Source organism: Rhopilema esculentum, chromosome 16 (assembly GCF_057945365.1).
Source record: "Rhopilema esculentum isolate cy_ngs chromosome 16, ASM5794536v1, whole genome shotgun sequence".
NCBI lineage: Eukaryota > Metazoa > Cnidaria > Scyphozoa > Rhizostomeae > Rhizostomatidae > Rhopilema > Rhopilema esculentum.
The window spans coordinates 8,458,898-8,484,357 of NC_142830.1; the positions used below are offsets into that span (position 1 = coordinate 8,458,898).

Below are 25,460 nucleotides of genomic sequence, written 5' to 3' on the forward strand. Positions count from 1 at the left end.
TTTAAGTTTGGGCTGACTGTTCTTAATTTTTCGAAAATCTGAGACTGGATTGTTCTTAATTTGTTCTTAATCTAATAGGGTGTAAGCAGTGCAAATGCTAGCTTTTTCGCTCTAGGGTGGTGTTCAGGCCTTATTTGCCAAGTGAGTGACACAACCTTACTTTGGTGAAAAATTTGAATATTCACCGAAGAAGCACCCACACATCGCTAAAAATCCTTGATTTTGAGAAAAAACGTTGTTCAAAATTGCATTTTATAGAAAATCGGCTTCAGCTTGTTTTTAATATTGTTCTTAACTTTTGACCAATTTTGAGGCTCGTGTTCATATTAAATCGTTCTTATAAAAGAAAGAGTGTAGTTCAGCACATTTAAATAGAACCTTAGTTTTTATGAGCAGATCTCACCGAGGCCCCCTGCGAGGAAAGCGAGCAGAAATGCTTTGCTAACACGCATTTTAGATTATTTTAAAATTAATTTCAGAATGTTTCTTCCAGTCATTTCTTGCAATCGTTTAGAGCGTTTCACTATTTGTAGGCATGCTTTTGCTACATTTCATTAACCCCATTCTTAAAATGAAATTTGTTACTTTATGAGGCCCCCTATACCTCGACGCCCTGGGACACTTTGCCTCCTTGCCCCTCCTCTCGACGGCCCTGCTCACAGGGGGTTCCTGTACCTCCATCAACAGCGTTCAGAGTATTTCAATAAACTTTGATTGTTCCCCGAACATTAGTTGGAAACTAGAGTGCCCTGGATATTGCGACATTTGCCTAGGTTCTAGACCCCTGCTGCCGACAGAGAGTCATTTGAAATTTTGGGGGACATTTGCCCCTCTGTGACACCCATAGCGCAATCTGTACCTATTTTGAATTGCTGAGGGCTTCTGGGTCTTTTTCTTTACTAAAGCTATTGCTTTCGGAACTTTGAAAGCAAAACCCGAAAAAAATAGACTTTTCGAAAATTTGCCGACAAGATTTTTCTAGGGGGTGCCTCACCCCCTCCCTCCCGCTAGCGATGGCCCTGTTTGTATCATCAGCATGACAGAAGTTCTACAAAGACAGTTAAAAATGCAAGGGGAACCTTGAAAGTCAATCAGAAGTTTAGGGGAGGTTAGCTAGTCAAAAACATTTACAAAACGGCGTTTGTTTGATGTAAACTTTTAAAGTTATCCTAATTGATTGACTTTGGTAGATCGAAAGCGCATTATAGTGTCCTGAGAGGCCACCTGGATACATTGATACATTTTCGTTTTAACGCACAACACGGCTCAAGATTATTATTGTTTTAGCGAAGAGCAGGTGTCCTAAAATAAATGTTCATCTTTATATGATGCGATGAAGACGTAATGACATTTTTGAGCGTATTTCATATGAGAATTAGGATGTCAGAAGATGTCTTCCAGACATTTGGCCATTTTATTAATGGATAGGCTTTTATAAGCTGTCTTGTAATGAAAACACCAAACAACCAAAGGGAATCCATGCAATTTTCATTTCTCTTTATACGCTGGGTTTGATCAATAATTCAACTGTACTACTCCACGTTGAATTAGCACAAAACATTGTAGAAATTTATATTGGCATTTTCAGGCTTTACCATAGGGGCGTGTTTATGCTTTCAAGAGGCGGATGCCCGTGCTTTGTGAATATGAAGAAATTCCTTAGCTAAGCCGAGCAAAAGGTAATATACTTCTTTGCTTTAGAAGAAACCAAGCTTGGAGACACTTTCGGTTTCTTATTTTTTGCTGATTTCAGTGCTAAACAGTTCTTAAAATATCAAATGCTAAATATTGACTTCTAATAGTTTGGTTTCTTATAGACGACTTATTATAAAAAAGGAGTTTAGATGCGATATATTTGAATAAGAAAAACAGGAATGGATTGTTCACTGTTTGCAGAAGTATTCAGTATTACTGCAGGAATATATGTTTTTGCGATACCAAAGACCACGAAAGATGTTACAGAATTAGAGGGTTAAAAAATTTACTGGAAAGATAAACCAAGGGAAATGCGATTTTTTTAAGATTTTAAGAACTTGAACTTGTTAGGGTTATGCCCCTTTCATCCCCCGTTCTCATGGTCCCTTCGAGACATAATGATATAAAACTATTTACAATCTTTCTAGACTTATTTTCCAGTTCCAGTCTTTAGAGTTTCTCGATTGATTTCAGAGTCATGTATATGCGAGAAACCTACGACAAATGACATATCGTTTTTGTAAAACCAGTACATTTTTCATCTTCATGTAACCAGAGTTTTTTCTCATTCTTCTCGTGACATTTTTTTCTCTAAATATTCTTCGTCTTGTGACTCGAGACTTGCTTTTTACCATAAGAGCCACAGATGTTCTTCCCACAGAACTCATTATGCGATGTGAAAACAACGTAATCGATTTTAACTGCGCGTGCGCATATGATGCAAAATGTCACAAGCCAATGACCTGCAAACAGATGCTGGGTCTAATCGCCTCACAATCATTTTAAAGATACATTTATTACTGTCCCGATGTCCCATGGCCTATTGAAAATCTTGAGAAAAACAATTCAGTTGCAACAGACCCTAAGCAAGCACATTTCCGTTTCTGTGCCAAGGATAAATTTATTTCAGAGAAAGACCAAGCTCTTTTCAGCAACCTCTTATCCCCTTAGAAAGCAAAGGCGAAAATTCCTAAACATATAGAAATGCCATGATTAATATCTTGTTGCTTTGTACAAAGAATCCAAGATTTTGAAATAACAGTTACTACGTAATATTGATTAAACTTTGCTCATGCTTCACTTGACTGTTATGCAGATCAACAAACATAGATAATTCAATTAAGTGTTTTTCACTCGGGTGTGGTCAGTTTATCGAACATTTGTGGGTTCTATGCATTGTAACAGAGCGCAGTGCGTTTTCAGGAGACTGTGGGAAACAGGTGTGGTCTGGACAGCCAAATATGAAAATACGCGATTAAACTCCAAAATAACATTGGATTTATTGCTGGTAAAAGCCATCTGTGTCTTCAAATTAAAACAAATTTCTCGTAGAGCGCGAGCTCTGTCACATAAATGACCTTTTACAAAAAACGAGATGGTGAAAGTCATCTGTGCCTTTAAATTGACACAAATTTCTCGTAGGGCGCGCTGAGCTCTGTCACATAAACGACCTTTTACAAAAAACGAGAGTGTGACATGTCAGCAGCTTATTTATAGAAGATTTTTAACCAAGATCATATGTTTAAGCAATTCAAGTGAATTCCTAGGACTTAGCTATGCAGTGTTGTGTTTAGCAAGTCTCCCGTCCAGATTCTAACCCTAAAGAAGTCCATCTGATTTTCCAAAGCGATCGATATTATGTTGGTCAACAAGTAGGCCTAACAGATACCAGTCCAAAACTAAAAATAAAGTCGCCACATGGATGATCAAGCTTTAGCTCCGTTCGCGGGTCTCTGGATTCATGGCGTCCAAAAATATGCCATTTTTCGAAGCCCTTTCGTTGCGTTTATGACACATATTAACCACATTGCCTTTGGCATGGGCATCACTTACTGCAATGAACAGCTGAGAGTACCTTTCCCTGTGCGTCTCTTCTGGCTGTATTTTCACGTACATTAGTGTAATCGTCTATATGCGCAACATGTATTCATTCAGAAGGGGATGCGAATCAAAAATGCATATGGCCGAACGCTGATCGAAATCTTACTGTTCTTACGCCGAATCTCCACGAGAAAAAAAGAGAGGCTATCGAAATTTTTCCTTCTCGTGTTGCTCAGTTTTTTCACGTTGTGTTCAATCACAGAATTGTCATCTTAACTGTATAGATCCTTTAATGTTAGTTTCTAAGATAGTGAACGTACACTGATTAAGACTAACATAAAGAAATTTCAAGGATTGCGTAAGACTGATTACATACTGCAAAAGTAACATGCGCACTTGTTTTGAGGAACCGAGTCGTTTAAGAAAATATTGAAAAGTAGAGGTCCAAGTGTTGATCCCTGCGGCACTCCTTGTCGAAGTTTACCCCCAGAAGATGTAATGATCTTCCACATTGGCTTTGCTTTCTATAAGAAAGATACTATTTTATAAGTGAAATTAATTTCTATCTACACCACAGGCATGTAGTTTTACTAAAAAGGTTTGACAGTTGTAGACAAGAGAAGGCTTTCGATAAATCAATAAGGAGGGCACCAACATTTTTATTCCTTTCCAGTCTTCAATAAGTCTATCAAATTAGATTGGGTAATTCAAATGGCTACAGGCGAATAGTAAAATGTATTTAAACTACAGTACAATGCATGCCTTCTCTGCATTTGGTATATTGTTTTATGAGCATTTGTATCGGGAAATGTCCACTTTAGCAGTTGAAACGACATCGCGTTATACAATAACAGAAAAAAAACACATCATATTTAGGTAACTTGGTACCTTTATTGGGCTTAGAAACCATAACTAAAAACACACATACACGATCAAAGTCCTAAAAATAAATTTTGATCGTGTATGTATGTTTTTAATTATGGTTTCTGTGTGTTTCTATCGTTATGTGTATTTGTGTTTCTAAACACAATAAAGGTACCAAGTTACCTAAATATAATTTATTATATAACACACGGGCATTCATAGAATGTTTGGCCCAAAAATCAATGATCGAAAACAAAAATACATTAATTGGGATAAAAATTACAATACGCATGTAAAACTTAACCAGTAGAAGATACTATGGTTATCAGCAAGAGCCCAGCATTCAGCAATAGCTTAAAAGACAATATAAATATGTACAAAATAAAACATAATAGTTATAAATATTTGCTGTACCATATGTCCTCGAATACGCCCCCCAGTGGCTTAATTCACAAAAAATGTCTTGGAGCGGGGGCTTATTCGATTGTGTCTTTTTTCATCCTCTTATTGAGGCTGGCCAATGTGCTTTAAAATGCTGATATATTGGGATGAACCAGTTGCTGTACCTTACCTCAGCCCAATGGGGCCTATTTGACGTTGGGGACTTACTTCGCAAAAAGTACTTTAGGATGGGGGGCTTATTCAAAGATGAGGGATTTTTCGAGGACTTACGGTAGAAATGATAATTGGTCAATCTGAACATAAAGACGAATGAATAATTCAAGGAAAATATGACGGAATATGTGACGCGAACCATAAGTAATGTTGCAAATACTGATGGAAAAATTCCCTTGTTTCTTAGATTTTCTAACTTTGATACTGTTCTTGTGTAGCTTTATAGGGCAACAACTTTTCCTATGAACTGGTGGAATGCTCGCGTTGTATTGATTCAGCTACATCTATGTAGTCTGTGTTTTCATCGTCAATTAACGCCTTGCATTTTGTAGAATATTTACAGGCGGACATTTTTGAAAACATTTTTTGCCTTGGTTTAGGAAGGGTTGATACAGTAAATTCAATTCAAAATGGCTGTGGGGTGGCGATTGATTATCGTGAAAATATAAATGGTCTCTTGTTATGGCCTCAAATATGAAATTGTAATACCACCCAAAACCACGCCTTTTGTTATTTGCTGACGGCCTTGAAGACAAAATGAGTGACCGACACTGTCTGAAGCTGTTGCATTGAATCAGAGTCAGTTTTGTAAAAATTTTTGCAAATGAACATAATCAGTAGGATGTTACGCACAAAGTATAAAATTTTCAAAAGACACAAAGGCCTTTTGTTTCAGTTATCATTTTGCTGTTTTGGGAGCCGTGAAGACTGCCCAGTTCTTTGTTGTCATGATGGTTTGGCCACGAGATACTTTCAACCAGGAATGCCACCTTTAAGTTCTAGAAAATGATAAACATTGGCCATTCCTTTTAATGATCTTATCTAGCCGTTGGTTTTTCAAAACCATCATATCACTCCAATGTAAAATGTAGACACACATTATTAGAAATGTTTGTGGCAGAAGGTTGACATTCTATGACAACTCATAGTGATGATTCATCATTTAAAAGTCTTTCTTGCATCTTTTAATAGAGAATAAAGACCCCTTTTCTCTATCCATAGACGTAGGCGCCAGAGACAAGGGAGCACGTTCCTCCCCCACTTTTAAAAAGTTCAGTTAAAATGTTCCTTTGCAGCTCACGCGATTTGCCCCTTTTTGCCACTGCATAACCAAAATATGGCAAATTTCTACTTTTGCTATTGTTTTTTGCAACATTTTGTGCAAGAGCCCCCCTCGTTATTTTGATAGCACTACACCACTGTCTGCAGCATATATTTTTCATACATCATAAATAGGACGCCAGGGGAGGGCTAGGGGGAGGGGCTATAGCCCCCCCCGTCGGAAGCATCTAGCCCCCCCTATCGGAGGAAATTTTGGGTTATTGTCGGAGCAAATTTGACAAAGTAACGTACAAAAATTGCATATTTTAGTCATTTTAGCCCCCTTATTGGAAGCTCAAACCCCTTCTGTCAAGAGGTTTGTGGCGCCACTTCTGTTTTCATATATACTTTGATCAAAGTCATAAACGGAACGAAAAGGCAGTTGTAAATTAATTCAAATTTTGGAAGGCTTCGCGGGGAAAGGGGGGTCACAAAACATCAAGCGGAAATCTTTCGAGAAGGATTCTAGGTGGAAAAGTATAAAAAGCACCAAGAAACTGCATTTGGTTTGAAGAATGCAAAATTTTACAAACCATAACCTTGTTGTATACCTTTTGATAAAAAATTACATGCTACATTTCTTAAAAGTATTTTTTTTAAAAATATGACATGAGTACAAGAATTGCAAAATAAGCGTTTGGAAATTCTCTCTCTCAAATTTAGGTTATTGACTCAGTTCTATGACAACTATGACAGTGATAGACCTCAATTCTATTGATAAAGCTACAGATACTATTCTTTGATTTTTGCAATTTTGTAATTTGAGCCATTTAAATTTTTGATCCTTTTGGATTTAAAATTCAATCTAGGTCGAAGAAAAAGGAATGGGGGCTTTGATTTCTCAGATGTATTAAACACAAATACGGAGGTTTGGTTTTATAGCGGATGGTAACTTGCCTGTGATACTGAAACCAAAGTATCTTGAGGGAAAATAGACACAAGTAGAAATATGCTAGGGATTTTAAGCCAACCAACCGCCTTCCTCTTCTTAACAGACCCAGAATTACAGCTCCGTAGACCTATTGTTATAAATTCTAATCTGTCTTCAAAGGGTGTCATCTTGTCATTCAAGGCTCATAACCAGAAATTGGATGTATAGATTTTTCTATATTTATCGTAGCTAAGAAAAGTCATCTTTTGTAGGCTTGTTACTAAAACCTTTGTGTCGTGGGGAATTTCTGTATTTCATGTTAACTTCGTGTGTTAGTAAATGCTAAAGGGCTCTTAATTACAAGAAAGGGCTCTCATCTTAGGCACGCTCGAAGAATATTTTACCTGAACTTTGAAACTAGAACGTTTCAATTTTGCCTTAATAGTTTAATTTTGCACGATTTGATTATGCATCGTGATAAGCAAAGGTGAAGTAAAGTCTATCACAGTACCAGATCTAAAAAATCTAACGTCAATTGTCCTCATGATGCAACATTAAAGCCGTTAGGTCAAGCCAATAAATACACGATAAATGTTTTCGCCTCCTTAATTTTTCACTTATCAGCAAAACTATTGAGCTCACCTATCAAGAAATTCTATATTCATTATCATCATTTTCCAAATTGTTCTTTCATATATTTAGCGTTCTTGAAATGCCATTTGGGTGTTGGCGACGCCTTACATACTTAATGTTTCAAGCCAAAATTAAAAACAGACTACTAGAACTGAAAAGATATCTCATAAACTGCACAAAAAAACTGATTATTGCAAACATGTAAAAAACAGGCTTTCAACTGGGATTCTGTAAGTTATTCAATTTTTCAGTCCATGTAATTAAAATTTTAAAGGTTACAGTCCCGATACAATTCCCAATTCTTTACTCCAAAATTTCCATGCAAATCCAAAAGAACTCAATGTTGCAAAGATATTAAATCTGTTACAGATTGTTTGAGATATTGTCACTTGAGCAAAGTTCCTTTCAACATCAACGTACTGTAATTTGGTCTCTGCTAATAACTTCATGAACAGAGCCAAATAAAAGTAATCTGCTAGCAAACTCAGATCTCTCTCTGACTATTTCTCAGGATATACTCTATGATTTTATTTCATGTTGTTTTGTCATTATTCAAAATAGATTCAAATTCACTTTTATGACGTCATAATCTAGACAAATTATAGAACCGTCGCTATGAAGAGGTTGTATACGAAAGATAGCTTGCAATACAAATTTATCTTTGCTACTTATTTTGGTTGCCTACAAGTTACATAGTTCAAATCTTGATAAAAGACTGACTGATGTAATCACTTATGGTTGATTGGGAGAGTAGTAGGTTGAGCATTAATTACTGAATCCTAAAAGCCTTAAAAAAATGTTAAGTTTATTCAATAAAAGATTCAAGTAATTATTTAAGTAAATAGCGTGACCATAAATAGGATTTGTAAGCATTTATTCAAATGATAGAGTATTTCAAATACCGACAGATCAAACTCACAATAAAATGTTAGAAAAAACTGTATTTTTTTTGTTAAAAAGACCGCTTGCGCTGTGAAAAGAGGACTAATTTGTTATGATATTTACTAAAGTTTTTGAATAACGAGAAAAGATGAATATCATAAATTTAAATCAACATTTTCTCATTCGGAAAAAATATGTGAATAGGAAAGATAATATCAACAATAAAAGGCAATCATTGGTTGATTAAATTAATTGTTCTTATACACACAATTTTGATGTACCTTTGCCAATAAAACTGAAATAATCCTTTCTGAATTAAAAATCCAGAACTTTTATCAAACTTTATTAAGATATCAAAGTAAAGAAAAATATAGAATATGTGCTTTCAAAGTTTGTGATCTCTACAAATCTTGCAATAATGTTTCACAAACCCAAAGGAGGAAGTAACAATTACTTTGTTTTTATTTACAAACTTCATTCAGACTCATCATTAAGCCAGTTATAGGTAGAGAGATATATCTTATGTTTAAAAGAATCAACACGAAGAAGGTTTACAAAGGCAATCTTATCGAAGTTTTGATAGCGAGAAATATCTATCAAATATCATTGGTAATAAAAATCAAAATATCAAAAGAAGAAATGCACAGTTACTGTGCGATAGCAGAAAGAAAGGTTCAATGAAAAGCACAGTTAAAATTTAAGATGGATATTTTGATGTAAACAGATTAGGTTGCTTTTCTGGTATATGACAAAGAAACATTTTTTGACCTAGATTATATTTAACCTACGTTGGCATCGTGCAAAGAAAACCACGGCCATTGCAAAAGGAATAAAAGAAAGTATCACAGCCAAACCAGGCATTAATTTCACAGTTTTTCTGAGAAGGGTTTTCAGAACTTACGAGTATTCATCGGTGGAAGAATGGGCCCTTCAGTTGCCTCTGATTGTGTGCACTGTTCCATCCTTTACAAACCAAAAGGCACATTCCTACAAACAAGAAAACACCATAAACCGACTAGAAAGCGTCCAGAAAAAAAGAAAACATTGCACTTTTCAGATCTAAAGGGCTGCATTAAGATGGCTTTCTACCAACTGAACTATTTCTTTCTGCTCGGATGGATTTTAGGAAACGATTTGAGGAGAGTTCTTAAAAAATTATTTATTTTTAGTGCCACACACTTCAGGTGCCTGTCTTACCTCCCACATCCCCCAGTAAGTCTGTCTCTGTTATTCTGCCACCTTTGACGGGTTATTTCGCTGCAGGAAAAAACTGAATTCGTTATCCAAGCTTTCTTATATTAATAGTTATGTAGGGCAAGATTCCTGCTTCATGTTTCTTTTGTGAACTCAGACCAAACTCGAATTCTAATGTCTAAAGATTTTTTTTTTAAATATTATGTTGCGTGGCTTTAAAATAATATTCATGCTGCGCGAGGTTAACTACTCGATGCTCGGTTTTACTATAAGAAAGCATCTATCCTTAAAAACTTCGCAATAATGGTCTTCCGTCCATTCTTTGGTGACCAAAGATGAAAAAGCTGTTAAGCAGTGGAAATTTGATTGGAACTGCATTGAGACCATCCATTTCCTATAAATATAAGAGCCTTCATCGAATAGGCTAATAAAACAGCATTACTTCTGCTATCTGCTTCCAGAATCTTTATTGGGAGACTAATAAATTCAAATATACTCACGTTTGCCGAATTCATTTTTTCATGAATTCAAAGTTGCGGAAGTGCAAACAAAAGGGGTGCGTACGTTTGCGTTTTCCTGGGGTTGATTGCCTAGAGCCATCTTATATTAGCTCACCTTGTACGCATCTGTCTTGATTATACACGCTTAGTGTTTTATATTTGTATGGACACAATATATCTTATGACATTAAGAAAAAGCAACCCGGAATTTGACGGACATGAGATAAAAATACTTTATGTAATAAAAGTCCTCATTCTGACCCTAAGAAGACAGCAGTAAGCAGCTAAACGTAAAAGGACATCCTATACGAGCAAACAGAAGCGCCTTTATTGATAAAGATTGCAGTTAATTTACATTCTACAAAATGCTAATAAGGCCATCTGGTTGAGACACCAACGAATTACTTGTAGCAGTGGTTGAAATGAATTTCTGATTAGTCTATTTTACAGGTGAAAGTTTAAGGCAAAATTTTGAACTAATTGGCCTTGAGCAAGTCGAAATCGATTCACATTTTCCATTCTTTGAAAGTTATTTCTAAAGCAGTTTATGTACAGAACGGTAACTTTTATGAAAAAAATCGCTGCCATCTTTCTGCTTTAATCAGCCTCACGACTGCCGGGGTGAAATCTTTTAAAATGAAGGGTTCTAAAGGAAAGTGATCGCGAGGAAAATTACCTCCTCATTCAGAAAAGCAAACCTTGTCAAGAATGATCAAGAAAATAAGCCCTTTGGGTAAAACTGATCTCCAATAGTACCCTTAATATGTGATAATATTTGTTTTTTTCACTATGAATGTCAGAGTTATGACTGAAAAACTGGGACATATGTGAGGCACAAGTTGCCTCCCAAGGATTCCCAAATAACAACAATTCGGTAATTTTTCCTAGGTCAGAACAAACCAAAACCTTCGACCCTTTTGCTAAGAATAAAAGGAATTTGGGGAAGAATGTTAAACAGGAAAAATTGATATAACATTTGAACGATTTGCAATGCTCAAAATATCTATATAACTTCATAATATGAAGACTGTTAAAATTGAGCATATCTCAGTTGCGGCAGATTCATACGCTAGCAATCTTCTTTCAGCCCTAGACTTCAGCCTTTGTCAGTTACAAAGAGCTCCTTAGAATGCTTACAGAAATTGATCGACTAACCAAAAAGTTGTTTGGAAAACTTTTTTGTTCGCCCCCTTTCAAAAACAATCTTGATAGTTTAGGTAAATATCATAAAAGCAATACAAAAAGTATCTAATGGTACTATTTAGTAAACCTATATTGCTAAAAGGGAAAAATTTAGATGCAATGCTGGAGATTGACGCCTGTGTTCCATGAACTCTTCTAAATGCAGTTTTTTCCTTATCAGAACCAGAAAAAATTTTTCCAGCCTTGATGTTCTTGTTTTTTGAATATTTGGAGGCTCGAGTGAGAATTTTTTTAAAAACACTCTGATTTTTTTCTTCTAATATTTTGTCTGAGGTTATGCATGTTCTTAGTTTGCTTTTCGTTTCTTTGCAAATTGAGTCCCGTTTTTTTTATAAACTGTGGTCTTTTACAAGTGTATATGTGGTCTTAAAGTGTATGGCAAAAAGAAAACTTCGCGCGTGTTGTCACTTTAAACCTTTTATCACAATGGCACTTCACTGCAATACACCGAAGCATAGTGACGATGATAACGTGACAACAATTCTCGTTAATTGTGTTTTACAAAGATGCATAAATGTTTATAAGACTCACATTGATGTGTGGTATTCTAAATCATTTTGCCAAACTATTTTTACAAACTCATCACTCTCATTATTTGATATATTTTGTTGACTAATGAGTATATGTTAGACATAACCAAAATGACAATGGAGTGAATCGGAAACATCGTCAGCAATTCATTGCAAATAGTCTGGTGAATCAAGTAGTCATAACATACTTGCAGTTATATAAATTCTAAAGATATAGCAGAGTGTAGTTAACAAAAATATGATTTTGAATTGAAAGGGAGACGTAACGTTTTGACTTATATATGCATGCATACATGGATACCAATATAAATACAAAAATGTGCATACATAATATTGAAACATTGATGGAATAATTAATAATCATTGAACAGAGGGAAGATAATTGTATATCAAATTTCATACCTCTTGGCTTAAGTTCTAATGTTTTTTTAGTTTAGGCCTCTAGTTAGTTTGAAACTTTTTTCCTAGTTGTTCAATTTAGACGTATTGGCAAAATATAGCATTTATGATTAATTTTACGAAGTGGTTTAATTATAGAATTTTATGGTTTTTATACGGAAGGGAACTGCGTCATCAGCTTAGGATTCCAAAGAATCTGTGTTTTATTTGAAGGCATTACTCGTTCATTTACAGCTGGAAACTGGTTTGTGATATGAACTAGGATCTGAAACTGTGGAACGTCAATTGCATTATCAGATTAAGTGGCTAAGTTTAAACCTTAAATGAGAAGGAGGGCAAAACGTTTGTTTCTCGTGAATAACCCAGCTGCCTTGAGTACTCACACTTGAATAGTGAAAGGATCAGTATGGTACGTAAAATAAATCTCTATTGAATAATAGATATATATGTAAGGATAATCATTAGCGCTTTGATTAAAACATACCCTTTTGCAAAGATCACAGCTTGAATGCAGCTGTTTGTGTACAGTACAATTACGGAATGTCAAATTTTCAGTCTTTGTCTTCAGTGGATTGATTGATTGACTTGCTAGTTACATAGGCAAACTTGACTTAGAAGCTAAATGGATTATGAGAATAATGCACTTTGAAATGACAAAACAGGACGGACACGCTTTTCATAAAGGTTCTTGACTTACAAGATTTGATACTAAAGAAAGATATTAAGGCTGTAATAGTTGTTGCAACAAGATACATTCCAGATTGACCATCACAGTGACGCAATGAACATCGCTTGCAGCCACCCTGGTTATAGTGACTGTACTTGAACAAACCCTTAAGAGATTACTCAAACTTTACTATAAATTTGGACAGGCGAATGAATGATCATTTTCAGGTTTCCATAAATCAAGAATGATATGATAATAATGCTCCACCCACTTTTCAAACATAAATAAAAAGCTCTTGTTTTGTAAGCTGCGGAATGCAATCTCTCCGCCTCACTATTTCGCCAGTCAAATTTCCCGGACTTGAATTCCCATACTAAACCTACCGGTTCGTTACTTTCCTCTCAGAATTGCATCCTGATTTGTGTTTATTTTATTAGTCCGTAAATGTCTATGTTGAATGAATGCGTTTAATTTAGCGTTCAAACATCCGATTGTCTGAAAGTTTCAAAAGCGCCAGATTGCAATCTGTGTACTTAATCTGATTGGCTGAACAAAGAGCGAGTCTCTTCGAGTGAAAAAAGGCTGGCGCCATGCGATCTTCGCTATTATTCGAGTTGCGAAGGCCTAATCACAACCAATACAGGCAGGGATATCGTGCGCTCCTCTACCGAATTTAGACAGTGTCAGGACGCATTTTCGACCTGGAGCAAAGAAATTGACTGCACGCGTTATGAAAGTTACTTTGGTTCAAAGATCAAAGAAAACACCACAAGCAACGAAATTGATTTAGTTTGGTGTAAATGTACCAGGAAGTATTCGAGTCTTTAGAGGTTTGTAACTGTTAATTTGATCTGTGTGCATGTTGACGGCATTTCACGCACTTCTTGCTGCATTGCATTAGTTGCAACCAATAGCTAATTGATTGTCGATCATTGCAGCAACATTGCATCTGATCTTAACACCCGGAGATTAGATCTAATCTCATCCTTATCTCATAATGTAGTTTATTTTGAGAAAAAGTTTTGCCATCTCTAAATAGAGATGTTTAGCTGCAAAATAAGCTAAATTACTAGCATCGAAACCAACCAAAGTAGCTCAAACCAAAACCAGTTGGAGAAACTATCAAATTACCATTTTTCTCTGCCAAGTTATTAGAAGAAGCCATTGTTTGCCCCCACCCATCCCCCAAGATTACTCTACTTCACCTTGGAAAATGCTTCATTCAAAGCAAACTTACTTGATTTGTTCTGTTTTTGTAATCCGTTTGTTTTATTCTCTCCAATTCTTCCCTAAAGGCATTTTAAAATCGTCACTTAATAAGCCAGGACCTTCTTTTGAGTGCCTCTGGGATCAAATGTTTGCCACTTTGGAACCTAACTATTTTCAAAGGTCTCAACTAGCCAATTTTTATCTTAAATGAAGGCTCAAATCTGTTGTATGTTCCCGTTGACTTCTACCCTTTCTTTCTTTCTACCCTCTGCTTTATTCGTTACACATAATTCAGCTAATCCCTGGTCTAATCTGACAGATGACAAGAACATTCATGTTTGCTCCTATACGTGCAAGGGTAGCATTGTCACTTTTTTGAAATACCCTTCATTATGATATCTGGCTAAGTAGCTCTACACTTCATTTCCGCCCGTTAATGAAATCTCCTTTCACAGTTGGCTAACACAAACCGGGATTCAATTTACCCTCTGCCGAGTGTGTTGCAAATGAATAACTGTGGTGTGCGCTTTGGTTTATTAGCGTTGTTGCTATCTTTGAAACGGAGGCCTGCTATACACAAGCCGTGACCAAATGCCACTGCTAACTGTTCGGAGTGTCATCAAATTGATGGCTACATAGACCGATTCTAAGTATCCTTAGCTTGTCATAGGTATCAAGGCTATGTTTTCAATAGCTTAAGGGACAAAACCCAACAAATGTAGAAAGAGGATGCGAACCATCATTTACGCCGAACAAGCATATAAGGAGAACTGAAAAGAGGAGAGGTCGAAACGACAAAGGCAGCGTAAGTTTACCTTCCTACATTCGATGAAAGCTTTCTACAAGCAGTGAAACGGCTATTATTTAGAAATAGAAGATATCTGGATATTTTGATGTCAACCAAGTCATGCCTCATGCCTTTCCTGCATATTTCATCCTGTTTGGTATACAATGTATCCTCTTCGGGTATTTTATCAACCTGTAACCTATTTCCATGTGTTGGTTATAGTATTTCAGGTTTTGGAGCTGGCTTTAGAGATGGCTTTAGGGGTGTGTTTTAATGTGAACATTAGGCCTTTATGGATGGATTTTGCATGTAATTAACATTGCTTTGAATGCAGTTCTTCAAAATTGCTTATTAGAAACACCAACTCAAACCATTTTGATAAAACGTAGAATTCTCTTCACATTCTTAACTTCTGAATTTAGTATTGAATTGAAACTACAGAGAAAATGATCTTTTATGAGTTTAAAGAGTTTCTTCGATGCCCTTTCCAAACTACCGGTTTAACTTAATGTTTAAACTTAAAAACCAGAAAAAGAACTTCATTTCAAATATTTTAACAGAAAACTCACGTCTTAAATAGTTACATTTTTCTGCTGATTAATTTTTGATTGCCTTAATGCTTGGGACAAGACAAACAAAGCTGGCGCGAAAAGTCACAGTGGCAAGAACTGGAATTACTGTGAAACTTTAAAAGAAAACTTAACGGTAGCCATTGAAAAACAGTGAATATAGCTGAATTTCACGGCAACGTTTACTTCAAAATGTTTTCTGAATTATGCAAGATGGATAGCAACGTAACATGAAATTTTTGTGCAAAAAATTTTATAACAATTTAGAATTAAGATAACCTTGCCATCAGTTTTGTTTCAATTGAAAGAATTATGTTGATAAGAAACGTTTAACTTAATACCTACAGAAAATGAAGTTCGTTTAAGTTTGGTTTTCAATAGGTTTAAATAGCAAGATATCTTAGTTTTCTCAAATTTCTTTAACAGGTATTCTAAATTGTTTCATCTCTTGTTGAAATTCGTTTCCTGCCACTCAAATCTAAGCTCTTGTTTCAACTCTGTAACATGCTTCTTTATCATAAACATAATATTTAAGACGTTTAAGAACAAAATGACAAAGAAAAGTTACCTGTAAAATGCACGATCAAAGATTCCATTTAAACAAATATTTTGAAAGATATATTTTTAAATAAGGTACGTGTTAAAAACAAAATATATACTCCATAAGATACATGTTAGAAACAAATTGTATACTATTGAACGAAATTAGAAAATAAAGATTGTCACATATATATCAAACATTTGAAGCATTGCTCTTCAAGTCCTTGTTATTTGTTGTTATTCAGACCTTAATTATTTTACAACTGCCAGTTTACCTAAAGCAGCAATCAAATGCAAGACCTCATTTTATAATTGTCAACCAGTTTTACGATGGATGTTATGCTCTGTAAATATTCACATATTATAAGGTTGATCACAATATTACCCTTCTAAATTCTAACATTGATAGGAAATAGCGTCAGTTATTAGATGATAATCATTCTGCAATATAATGTATCAAGAGCGGTATTTAGCAGTTCTCGGTAGATAGCAATTGATATTTTTAAGACATTACGTATTAGTTAGTGAGCATTGATTAGCTAATATCGAAAGTGTCAGTTATTCATAACTATTCATCTATCTTTAGTATAGTACCCGCACATTAATAGGATGGTATTGGCTACCCCGTTTTGTACAGGCAATGTTAGACAGCAATGCTAAATTGCGTTTACGACCAATATTACATGCTATTACAAGCTTATGCCAATATACTTTTTGCTAAGGTGGCTGATATTGGTTTGCATTGTGCATAAACCTTGCTAAAACATTCACTAATCAGTACCTAGAAGGCAGCAGTGAATGATTTCTGCTCAATACTTTTAACTTGAGGCTGTTGATGGGTAAAAATGTATGTTTCTGTTCCAGCGTAAGCCGCTTGCTTCATTCTCGAATCAACTCTTAATAAAACAAATGAATTTCTAGAATGTCTAACCTGAAAAGGGGCTTTAAAAAAGAAATAAATTTGTTTTCAGTTCGTCGAATGTACTGTCTCCCTCCTTGCCACACAAGGAGCCGAGTCCTTGCAAATGAATGTTGACACACTCTTTATTCACCTCGTAACCAATTTCTGGTAACTACCTTCCAATAACTGGCTCCACACTTCTTCTGCTGTTTAATGATCATATTCATAAATTTACTTAAATTCTTCAATATGCATTTTGTGATAAGAGGGATTTTCTTATGCAGAGTTGAACGTGAAATATATATGTGTTCCTAGTTTTAGTTTTTTTAAATATTATCAAAAGGCTATTACGCCTTGAGGGATATTGGGGTGGCTGACTAAGTTTTAGTACATTACTACTTGCCTTGTTTTTAGATCAAGAAGAATGATTTATCTCTTGCTCAGTGATAATATCGGTCATATAATATTTGGCGATGTATTTAATTTCATGTATCTATTTAAATACTTCTTAGTTTATTTCTAGTTTATACTTATAGTTAACCTGTCGCGTGGCAACTGATTAACCGTTTCTTTATCTATTTGTTAATGTTTTAGAGTGAAGATACAAAATTGGCATTTCTGAAGGTTGACTCGACCGAATCTTTGACACTTCCGTTGTTCAGTAAGCACTAAGGAATTGTCTTGAAAGGTTTACATCCTTAAATCGGTGTCTCGCTGACATATAAATCGCGAGTAAAATGGATACGCTTTCTGGAGCAGAACATCGTTGGTACCATTCATTGGGATATTCAAATCAACATTCGATGTACCCAGAAGGTGCCAGTTTTGGCTCGGTGGGTGGCTCTCAGTCATCACAAGGCTACCCGGTCGAATCGGCCGACCATCTCTTTCATGGCCATGGCGATTCTGAAAGTGGTTCATGGCCTAGAGGTGGCTCTCATAATCCTTACCACTCTGCATGTCACCAGTCAACACAGCATCATCTACCTTCTTCAAACTCCTTGGTTGATGGCCAAGGTGGTAGTCCACATTCTACTGGTTGTAGTTCCAGGCTATATTTGCCATCTGGTTGTGGCAGGTCCCCTCACCTTAACCTCCACCAAATGGTAGGCTGTCCAAATGGGTCCTCCAACTGGCACGCTAGTTATTCGCAGCATCTTTTGTCCCAAAATGCGCCAGGAAATTCCTATGGGTCACATGGTCATCCAGGCACACCAAGTATTAGCAGCGAGAAGGACACGAAATCCCTGTCTCAACGGGATGCATATCTTTCTGCATATTACAGCAATGATGAAAAGCCTCCTATATCTAAACTCAACCTTCAAGGCTCTGTACCAGGCGTAGGATTTTCATCTCAAATATACGCTTCAAACATGAATTCATCTGAGCTAGGACCATCAAGCTTGCCTTATGGAATGCTCGGAGAGATGTCAAAGATGGCAAGATATAGAGGAGTTGCATATCCAGTTGCTGAACAAGGATTCGGTGAGTCTGAATTTTTCATGCTGATATTTGTTTGGTATCAAAAGCGCTTATCATTGAGGGGTATTGTTTTCTACGTAATTTCTTTCCGTTCACTCGTCAAGTACATAAACTTGCGAGATTAGATAACGCAACAACAACGATTTTGTTTTGTGACAATAAGGCATGGTCGAACCATATATATACCTATCATGTGTTTGCAAATTTAAGTGCTACCTAATTTTGTTGTCATAACTCTTCCTTATTCAAAATAATTGGCTTTTTATTTATGGTTTTATCATTTGCTTTAAAAATGCTTTTGTTATCACTTTCATTTTCTCACTTTCATTCTATCGCAACCTCTGTTCTTATTTAACTTGTCGTTATGCATCGCTGTTCTGAATATTGTGACATTTCGGCACGATTAATCAAGCATCAAATTAAGATTTACAAGGCCAAACTTATCCCTGTCTTTATTTTGAATTGCAATTTTTTAAATTAGGCCATGATTAGATCTGTTTTCTTCTATCTTATTCGGTATATATTCTAAGCCTCGTTGTCAAAAGCCATTGACCCAACAACCATGTATGTCTAGACTATTTTTAATCTGAGCAATGCTCGCAAATCAGGAACATTCCTTTCCTTTTAAAAGTTTTCGAGAAATGTAGAATAATGCAGAAAGAGTGTCACAAAGCTACTAAGGCTACGCTTCTCTTATCTTCACTTCGAATTAAACATGGCACCATCTGTTCTCATTATAAAGACTTAGCTGGTTGTGTAATTTATTTGAAGTGGCTTCAAAAATTTAAGCAGAAAACTTGGGTATGTCATTTCGTATCATGCTTTATCTATAGGTCAAAGAAATGCAGGAGGTTGCAACATTAATGATTTAGTTTTGTATCGATTTTAAAAAGACGGCTTCATTTTCAAAGGAAACAGTGTACACAATAGTTGCCAATATATGTAGAAATAATTCATTTTTATCAAGCCAAGTTCAAATTTTCTTTGCGCTTTACCAAGTTTCTGAAAGAGCCAACGTCACTTGTTTCTTCGGAAACAGTTTAATCATAATTGAAAATCTCTTAGATTAAAATGAAATTCAAATTGTGAGTAAGTTAAGACACCATCGTGAACCATAACTTTTTTGTTTTTCCAGACAGCAAAAAATCGCTCAATGTTGTATTGATATGCATTTCAAAACTTTTTTTGACTTAGGAACCAACCTTTGAAGTTTCATAAAAATATGAAACTGCACAAGAAGCTGTTGACTATATAAATCGCACATATGAATATGAAACAGCACATATAAATTGTGTGATATCGAAAATTCATGTCTCATAGATTTTATATAAAAGGCTCGCACCCATTTGACAAAAACAAAATAGGTCTTGTAAAGATTACTGAAATCAAAATTATGAAATCATGAAAGGGTACCAAGAGAAGCACATACTTAGCACTAAGGCGTCTTCGTTTTCTCACTTGGGCGTGCAGCAGTCCTTCCCTATGCATTAACTTTTACAAGCTTCGTGTATTCTATTATTAAGACTCGGGTGCCATGGTATTATTCTTTAAGACCAGCAAAATTTTCAGCTTTTTTCTATAATTGTTTGCTGAAGTAGGATCACAAAGTAGCAAGCAAAATCACATAGCAAATAGGATCGTGTCGCAACATTACACACAACATTACAAATAAAAGCATTTACCATTGATGAACGGGGAAATATTCTGCTTGTTGTGATACATGCGAGATCAGTATGCATTTTGTATTTCATTTTTTTTAACTTTGTTAATTTTCCCTTCAGTCTTTTGTTAAAGATTACGTAAAAGAGGATAAGATATGTTGTGACGTCTTTAATCATGAAATATTTACCCAAAATTAACTTGGTGATGGCTTCGAATTGTAAGTTCTTTCGGTCCTTCGGCGTTTGCCTAATCAATATTGCCAGTCGTCAATCCTCTTCGATGTTAAGTGACTCCTTAGCCATTTATCGAATATATAGAGCATCTGATGAAAATTTAGTGTGCCGAAGAAAGGAAAAGATAACCTCTTTGCAATATCTCGCTTCTGGAAAGATAGAGGAATTAATGGTCAAATCATGATAAGTTTACACCAGGGTGTTCGATAAGTAGAAACTTCAGTTGACAATGCCAAGTTGATAGATTATTTTGATTGCGATCAATATCACAAATGTAGGCCATATCTCTGTCTGTCATAACTTGTGATCAAGATGGCGATTTTGAAAGTTTGATAAACAAGCTTTCGATATGACGATTTTGTCAACACGCCTACTTTGTCAGTTGAATTAGGATAAGGGATTGATGCATGAGCAAAATCATGGAAGGTGGCATTGTAATTCAACTTTAACAAATCTAAGAAACTTTCAGGGCGCAGCGAAAATGCCATTTGAAAGACAATATAATCAAGAATATTTGCTGTTTTTGGTTACCATTACATTTATACACAAATTAAAAACCAGCAGTAAATTTTCGCATCAACTTTACTTAGTACCACTGTAGCCACTTTCAAATGATGAAGATCAAAACATTTAGCTATTGTTTCGTTGTTTGAAAAATTTCTTTAAATTTCAATTGCATTGATTATTTAACCAAATAAATGGACCTCTTCTGGTCTGACGGCATGGCGGACCTCTTCTGGACCATCAGATATCCGTCCTTCCAGCACACGCAGTACATTTACACCTATACTACGTCAAACTTCGCTAACTAAACCAGTTTTCTATAAAATATGTAATATGCTGTCACTTGCAGTACAAAAAGCAAATTCAAATATGCGCAATTGTGCTCATTTGTGGATTAATCACGATGAATGAATGCAATTTGAATGATATGATTTCTTGAAGGCAAATGCATCAATATATCTTTTGCTGTTAGACAGTGCAAGCCATAAGCTCCTATTTTTTGATCAATTGCTACTAAAGAAAAGTTAAAGATGTTCATAAATGACGTAATTATTCCCTGTGTACCAGATCCTGTTTTCAGTATTTTGAGTCATAAAAAACAAGAAACTTTCATGTATCAAGGTTTCAAACTGCAATATGTCTCTAATTAAAACATTATCAGAAAATTCCAATGTTTTTTTCAATCTCAGCAGTATCACTTATATTTCTTCAAAATTTTACTTCTCCTGGTAAACAAAAGTAAATATCTCTACTATTGTAGTTCTGTTATTCACAATCTGCTTCCTGCATCATCTTATTTCTTTCCTATAAATCCGGCCAACCGCCTATTTGCCTAAAAGTTAATAAAATGATGTTAACATGTAGATTCGAAGACTTCGGGACCCTGAGCATAACAAATTATACAATTACGCAATGAAAAGTCAGAAATTTTTTTGCATTTTTTGCCATAGCCCAAAAGAGCAATAAATATTGAAATGATTTTCATAGCATTATTACGTAATTCAAGATAAAATGAAAATTTATCTTGCTTAAATGCAATCTAAAAAGGCAGGCATAACTAAACCGGTATCCAGTGGATTAGCAAAACAGTCTTGCATTAGTTATAAACTGTACAGATGTTTCATAAATGGCCTGTCGCACGTGTTTTTTAATACTTGAGTAACGTTCACTGTTTTCGATGATCGTCCATCCTAAAATTTTTTGCCTGTTTGCAAACACCTACGGAGTGCTGCAAACAATCTGTCCGATGTTTCCACAATGTGCTTCTGCACCGCTGAGTATTTGCGTATTTTGCCTTGCAGCACATTTAACGCTAGGCCACTTGACCTGCCTCAAACTGATAAGCGAAAATCGAACGTTCTTATCTTTTGGTTTTCTTATCTTCTGATTGCTTAGCACTAATGAATGAAGTGTTTTAAATCAGTTCGAAAGTGCTCCTGCGAGCAGTAAACCTCTAAAATGTTGGTTCTCCTTTCCTTTCTCTGTGATAACTAACGATCATGTCGTGAATTCTCAGGTCAGGCTGCAGTGTAGGCCCATTTGTCGATTTTCATCTGCCACTGTTTATTAATATCCAAAACTCAGGGTTTTTCAACTACATGCAGGAAATAAATTCAGGTTTTCGTATAAAAGAGACTTTGTTTTGAAAGATGATGCTCTGTGTGTCTAGCTAGATTTGGCAACTGTCACACAAGCTGACCGTTTTCTAGCAAATCGAATTATGTTCTTCTTACGGCAATAATGTTTCATTTTACCCCTATGGACTAATTATGCCATATGGGCTTTCAATGAAATAAAGATTTACGTAAATTCTATCCGTTTTATTCAAATCAGACAGAAAAGAAGAAACTCCTTGTAAAAATATTAATTCTACTTAAAGCTTAGTGGTTTTTGTTAGCGTGGCGAAAGCAGAAACCCAACATCTTGTGCTCTAAGCTTGACGTCTTAAACATGTTGGATTAAAAGGTACTTTCCAATTTAACGAGAATATTTCAAATGTCATCATTGTCTGGAAAGTGGGTATACAGAGCAGCTTACCCACAATAACTAGGAGGATTTAATCTGTCTTGAAACATGTTTTTGAATAGAATCTTGCTATGAAAAACATTGTTGTTTAGATCTTCAAAAGACCTATCTAAGAGAGGTTCGTGTTGGACAATGCGAATTTCATGTAAGTCCAAAGGATAATCATAAAGAGATCACCAATATTATCTACAGTAACGCTATTACACATGCTTTGATGGGCTATTGCTTTCCATTTTTTTCTTTTCTTTTATCAACAAATATTGCAAAAACTAACACAAGAAAACTCATTTCATAATGATGTTTATTCATAAATTCACAAAGGATCAGTCTTTTGCATATTCTGAAGCAGTGCTATCAGTCTACAAAATTGCGAGAAGCTCTCATTGCATTCGCTGATCAATTATCAAGATGACTCGATTAGTTCCAATCTAATTTGCTGGCACAAGACACGATCGGCCATTTCTCAAAAAAAGGGCAAAGTTTTTTATATTTGATTGAGTTGATTCATCCACCCAATTTTTATAATTCTATAAGAACCCCGAAATCATCAATCTTTCCTTTAGCGAATAAGCCAAAAATTGACAATCTTTTTACGACTCTGTTTTGTTTTTCGTGTGCCACTCAAATATTGAATTGTCTTGCTATTGCATTTGTATATAATGCTGCTATGAGCATTGCATTTGTTAGAATTCAACACGAATAAGAAATATACTCAACTAGCGTAGATAACTAGAAGAAGAAAATCGAATTATTTGTCTAATAAACAGCCCAACTTTCATTTCAACTCAGCTGTTTACAATTTCTATATTCGAGTAAGCTTTTGTTACCGCGAAATTTGAAGATGGCACGAAATGAATTAGCACTTTTCGAAACATATCATACTGAATCACTTTTCGTCCGACGCTCTTCAGAGAATGAACGTCGGATAACGACTGTATGTAAGCAGAAATTTTTTATCCAGGTGTGGATGGGAAATGATTATATATCTTACTGTCTTCGTGTAACAAACCATAGTTGGGCTTCTTTTATCTGATCTTGCTGCTCCTAATATCAGCGGTGAATTACTAAAATATATGCTCCGTTAGCGGATCATATAATTCCCTGATTCAGAAAACAAATGCATCGCTCTTTCATCCCTACATCACTTTTTGTAGAGCTAAACTAAATAGAAATTATTCGAAAACAAACTCACTTAAAGCCATTCTTAGTTGTTTTTGCGCAGAAATCCATGATTCCTTTAACTCATCTAGATGTAAAGAGGCATCAGACATTACGCCAAACATATAAAAAAATCTTTGATTTTATAGGTTTAGTTGTTACAATACATCGAAAACTGATAAGCTGCTATTTTTTGCTTCATGTAATTGCTTTTATTAGTCGAGCATGTTTTTGGGAAAATGTCACCTTATATCAATTAACATCAATCTTTTTAGCAGCAAACGTAATGATACGCTGGAATACAGTGAGGTTTTGGTGTTTCCTATTTGTCCGTAAAGACTGCTATCTTCAAGATTTTACTTTCTTCAAAATGATTCATGGTAACAATAAAGAGCATTATTTTCAAGGTGGCACAGAATCCAGTTGAATTTTCAATTTTATTTCTGACTCAGACATTCCGTTTTTAATTTTGCGGTTTGTAATGAGCAGTCTGGTAGGCACCTGGTCTACTGCGTTTTAGAGAACATCGCCATAACACCTTTGCAATCAACTCTCTAATCTGTAATTGTATTATAAGGATTGTTTATGGGATCTTTCGTGAACTAACCTATCCTTATTTTGATAACAGTTCTGGCTTCTGCCTTTATCATTTCGATATACTTCCAAGAGATATATCTCTTTGAAAATCCCACGGATTGAGCATTCCACCAGTTGAATGTGCGATTTTTATCAGAATTCGTTTGTAGATTGAAAATCTCAATTAATTGATCTCGATCTAAATCGCATTGCTACCCTTATTCCTGATTGAAATGATTATTATCTTTGGGTATCGTGCTCAGTGCATTCATCAAGGCTGCCTGCGATAAGATACTCCACTCAGATAAAACATCCGTTATCATCCACGTTCAATGGACAAATTAATCACGTCTTTTTATCGCCTAAATAATGACAAATTTGTTTATATACTTGTTGATCTAATGGTTTTTCCATACTCGTGTATAAATTTTATTAGAATTATGAGTGAATGTTTTCTTCAACCTTGGCATTTTTTCGCCACCTGTTGGGTATTGTAAGCTTCCTATCATTTTGTTCCCCTTTATTGGTTGTAAGCTTTTTACCTGTTCTTCTTCTAATCGTAATTACCTCAGTTAATAATCTCCACAACTATGTTGTTGGTTCAAATAGATTTTGTCAAGATATGCATGCGATTTCTTGCTTGTAGCCATTTCTCGATTCGATCTCTTTAATCCTTTAAATTCGAATCGTGATTCTAAGAGTTTCTCTTTTTTAAAATAATTTTTTGCTTCTATAAATATAATAGAAGTCCATATTTAAAAAAGGCAGACAGCTTAAAGCTAGAATCAGGGAAACATGAAAAATATCTTGCAATTTGCTTATTTAGTTGGCTTTTCTCC

At 35.3% G+C, this 25,460-nt stretch overlaps 1 protein-coding gene and 1 long non-coding RNA gene across 4 annotated transcripts in view; one reads left to right on the forward strand and one right to left on the reverse strand.

The window, feature by feature from the left end:
• Positions 1 to 25,460, forward strand: part of LOC135682188 (GATA-binding factor 3) — a 43,801-nt gene that overhangs the window by 10,148 nt on the left and 8,193 nt on the right. The window contains exons 1-2 of one of the 3 annotated variants that reach the window (XM_065196961.2): positions 13,605 to 13,805; positions 17,576 to 18,466. In XM_065196961.2, the coding sequence (XP_065053033.1) occupies positions 17,719 to 18,466 (748 nt within the window). In that variant the 5' untranslated portion in view covers positions 13,605 to 13,805; positions 17,576 to 17,718. Of the gene's footprint in view, positions 1 to 13,604; positions 13,806 to 14,756; positions 14,990 to 17,575; positions 18,467 to 25,460 lie in introns of those variants that run through there. The other 2 variants (XM_065196962.2, XM_065196963.2) reach the window with 2 other exon arrangements.
• On the reverse strand, positions 2,705 to 23,044 carry LOC135682195 (uncharacterized). The gene is made up of 3 exons (XR_010515674.2): positions 20,313 to 23,044; positions 9,384 to 9,469; positions 2,705 to 4,040 (listed from the first exon to the last, which is right to left on the reverse strand). It is a non-coding gene; the product is annotated as an uncharacterized LOC135682195 (long non-coding RNA).